The sequence below is a fragment of the Neophocaena asiaeorientalis genome, unplaced genomic scaffold (genome assembly GCF_003031525.2).
Source record: "Neophocaena asiaeorientalis asiaeorientalis breed wild unplaced genomic scaffold, Neophocaena_asiaeorientalis_V1.1 scaffold185, whole genome shotgun sequence".
In the NCBI taxonomy this organism is placed as follows: Eukaryota; Metazoa; Chordata; class Mammalia; order Artiodactyla; family Phocoenidae; genus Neophocaena; species Neophocaena asiaeorientalis.
In genome coordinates this window covers 38,926-41,516 of record NW_020171809.1, presented here as the reverse complement: position 1 = coordinate 41,516, position 2,591 = coordinate 38,926, and the positions used below count along the sequence as shown (strand labels likewise).

The 2,591-nt window shown below is 54.6% G+C and overlaps 1 protein-coding gene across 1 annotated transcript in view; it reads left to right on the top strand.

The window, feature by feature from the left end:
* RTP5 (receptor transporter protein 5 (putative)) overlaps window positions 1-2,591 on the top strand; it is a 13,672-nt gene that overhangs the window by 6,277 nt on the left and 4,804 nt on the right. Inside the window, 1 exon segment of the mRNA XM_024759862.1 lies at window positions 466-471. Within this exon segment, the coding sequence (XP_024615630.1) occupies window positions 466-471 (6 nt within the window).

Below are 2,591 nucleotides of genomic sequence, written 5' to 3'. Positions count from 1 at the left end.
GACTCTCAACCACTGCGCCACCAGGGAAGCCCCTATTTTTTATTTTTTTATGACATAAGCACTGTTTTATTTGGGGGAATCAGGAAAGGCCTCTCTTTTGAGAGAAGGCTTTTGATTAGGAGACTTTTGAGAAGAGGCTTGATGGAAATAAAAGTAGCAAAATGAGGATTAAAATAAGTCAATCTATAGGATTTTTCAGTTAGGAAGTCACTTCAGTTAGGAAATCACCTTCACAATGATGAGTGGAGTGCGGGGGATGAAATTTGAGTGCAAAGCGCTGAGAATGAGTAAGAGGAGACAGCGTTATTGTTTCCAGTTCACTGCAAAGGGCAGAGGAGAGACAGAGACGGGGGAGAACACGCATATCCGAAACAACACAGGATTCCATTGGCCTCTGCTTGCAATTACCATCTGACTCTTAGGTCCCTTCCCGGGGCCACCTTTTCTGATTCTGTCTTCTTTTAGCTTCAGGTAGGCTTTTCCCCCGCCTAGCTGTCCTCTTCGGCCCTGCACAATTCCTTTAGGGAGCTGTCTCTAAGCCCCATGTCACATACTCGGCACCACATGGAGGCAACTTCCTCCTTGAACTCTTGCACGGAGGGGGCTTTTATTTCTTCAGCTTTTGCACAAAATTATTTTTCAGTCGCTTCCTCCTTCTGTCTGTTCTCCCCTGTCCTGACTTCGGCCTTCATTGTTCACTTTCCACTTTCAACCCTGCCTTGGCTTTTAGACTAGATTTCAGCATTGTCTTCTTACCCATAATCTTGTCTACCTGTTTTCCAAGAATTAGGTCCTTCCTGTACACTGCTTTGGGCTGCCTATCTCAATCCAGCCCCAGGAGATATGGTGTTTCCTGAAGATACAGCAGAGGAAACCACAGATTAGGTTGTTAACCTACAGTTCTGGATCACCTCCTTGGTAAGACCATGGCCATTTCATGCCCAAATTAAAGTCCTCCATGGCTAGCCAACCTGGCACTAGAGGTAGAACATTACTCTAGGGACTTCCCCGGTGGCACAGTGGTTAAGAATCCGCCTGCCAATGCAGGGGACACGGGTTCAAGCCCTGGTCTGGGAAGATCTCACGTGCTGCAGAGCAACTAAGTCCGTGCGCCACAACTATCGAGTCTGCGCTCCAGAGCCCGCGAGCCACAACTACTGAGCCCGCGTGCTGCAACTACTAAAGCCTGCACACCTAGAGCCTGTGGTCCGCAACAAAGAGAAGCCACTGCAATGAGAAGCCCGCGCACCGCAACGAAGAGTAGCCCCTGCTCGCCGCAACTAGAGAAACCTGCACACAGCGACAAAGATCCAACGCAGGCAAAAGAACAAAACCAAGACCAAAACCAAACACCCCGCCCCCCTCCCCCCTCGCCAAAACAGAAGATCATTACTCTAATAACTGGGATCCCTGGGCTCATTAACCATTCAGAGAGCCCAGGGCCGAACCGCTGGCTCTACATTGAGAGGCCCAACCCCCATGGCTCTGAGAGCGCTCCGAGTTCTGAGGTCTGTTTTCCCAGAGGTTCAGTCCTGCCCCTCTCTAACTGATAATATGCTAAGTGTGCATAAAGCACTTTTGCTGAATCGGGGGTTCTGACTGAAAGGGGGTTCTGATGGCAGTTCCTGCGCTGGGCTCAGCATGGACACTGGGTGGGCTCCCTCTGCCCCCACGTGTCAGGAGCCCCCAGCCTCTGGCTCTCTGGCTTTGCCCGGAAATGGCTGCGTGGAGGCTGTGCTGTCCATAGAGGCGTCACCTCTGTTCCTGGTTCCAGTGTGACCTCTGCTGGCGCAGGTCTCTCCCTCCCCAGCCTTGGCCAAACTGCAGCGTCACCTCCATGGTTTCCAACTTGTAGATAAACTAAAATTATTTCCCAGATGCAAAGCTTGCCTGGGTGGATTAAACTGGATGCTGTGACAGCTGAGAATTTCAGTGCTGGCCACTCTTCCTGTGGGTGCGTAACAGGTGTTCAGTCCAGGAGTCTGACCACACCGGCTCAGAGGGCGGAGTCACCCCCGGTCCTGTGGTAGGTTTGGGGAATCTGCCCCCAGCACCACCACCCAACCCCCTCCCTCCCGTGTGGGTGGGCTCTGCACCAGCTCCTGGCTTCTGGGACCTCCTGGTGGTCAGCTGGGCCACCCGGGGCAAACGGTAACCTGCCCCTCCCCCAACATCCCCGGCCAGCGCTGTGCGGCGGGCGGTCCTGGGCCTGTTGGACTCACGGTAACAGTCTGTGCCTCCCCGGGCCCTGCTGGCCACACACCTTGACCTCATCTCTGTCCCTCCCGTCGCCCGCCGGCCCGCGCACGTGCAGGGAGAGGGAGGGTCGGGTTCCCGTATGGCCCCTCTGGGTCTTCAGCACCCCTCGTCCTAGGAACCTGCGAAGATCGGTGTCCCCTTAGGTGTGAGCACACGGGGACTTCAGTAAGGCCCACACCAGCCGGAAGCAGAAAATGTGGGGAGCGCTAGGGTCCTCCAAATAGGGAGTGGGGAGAGGGAGGCATCACGGATGGCATAAGTGGGGTGGTGCAGCGCCTCCGGGTCCGGGGAGTCCTCAGTAGGCACTCCCAGTCTCCTCCCCAACTCCCAGC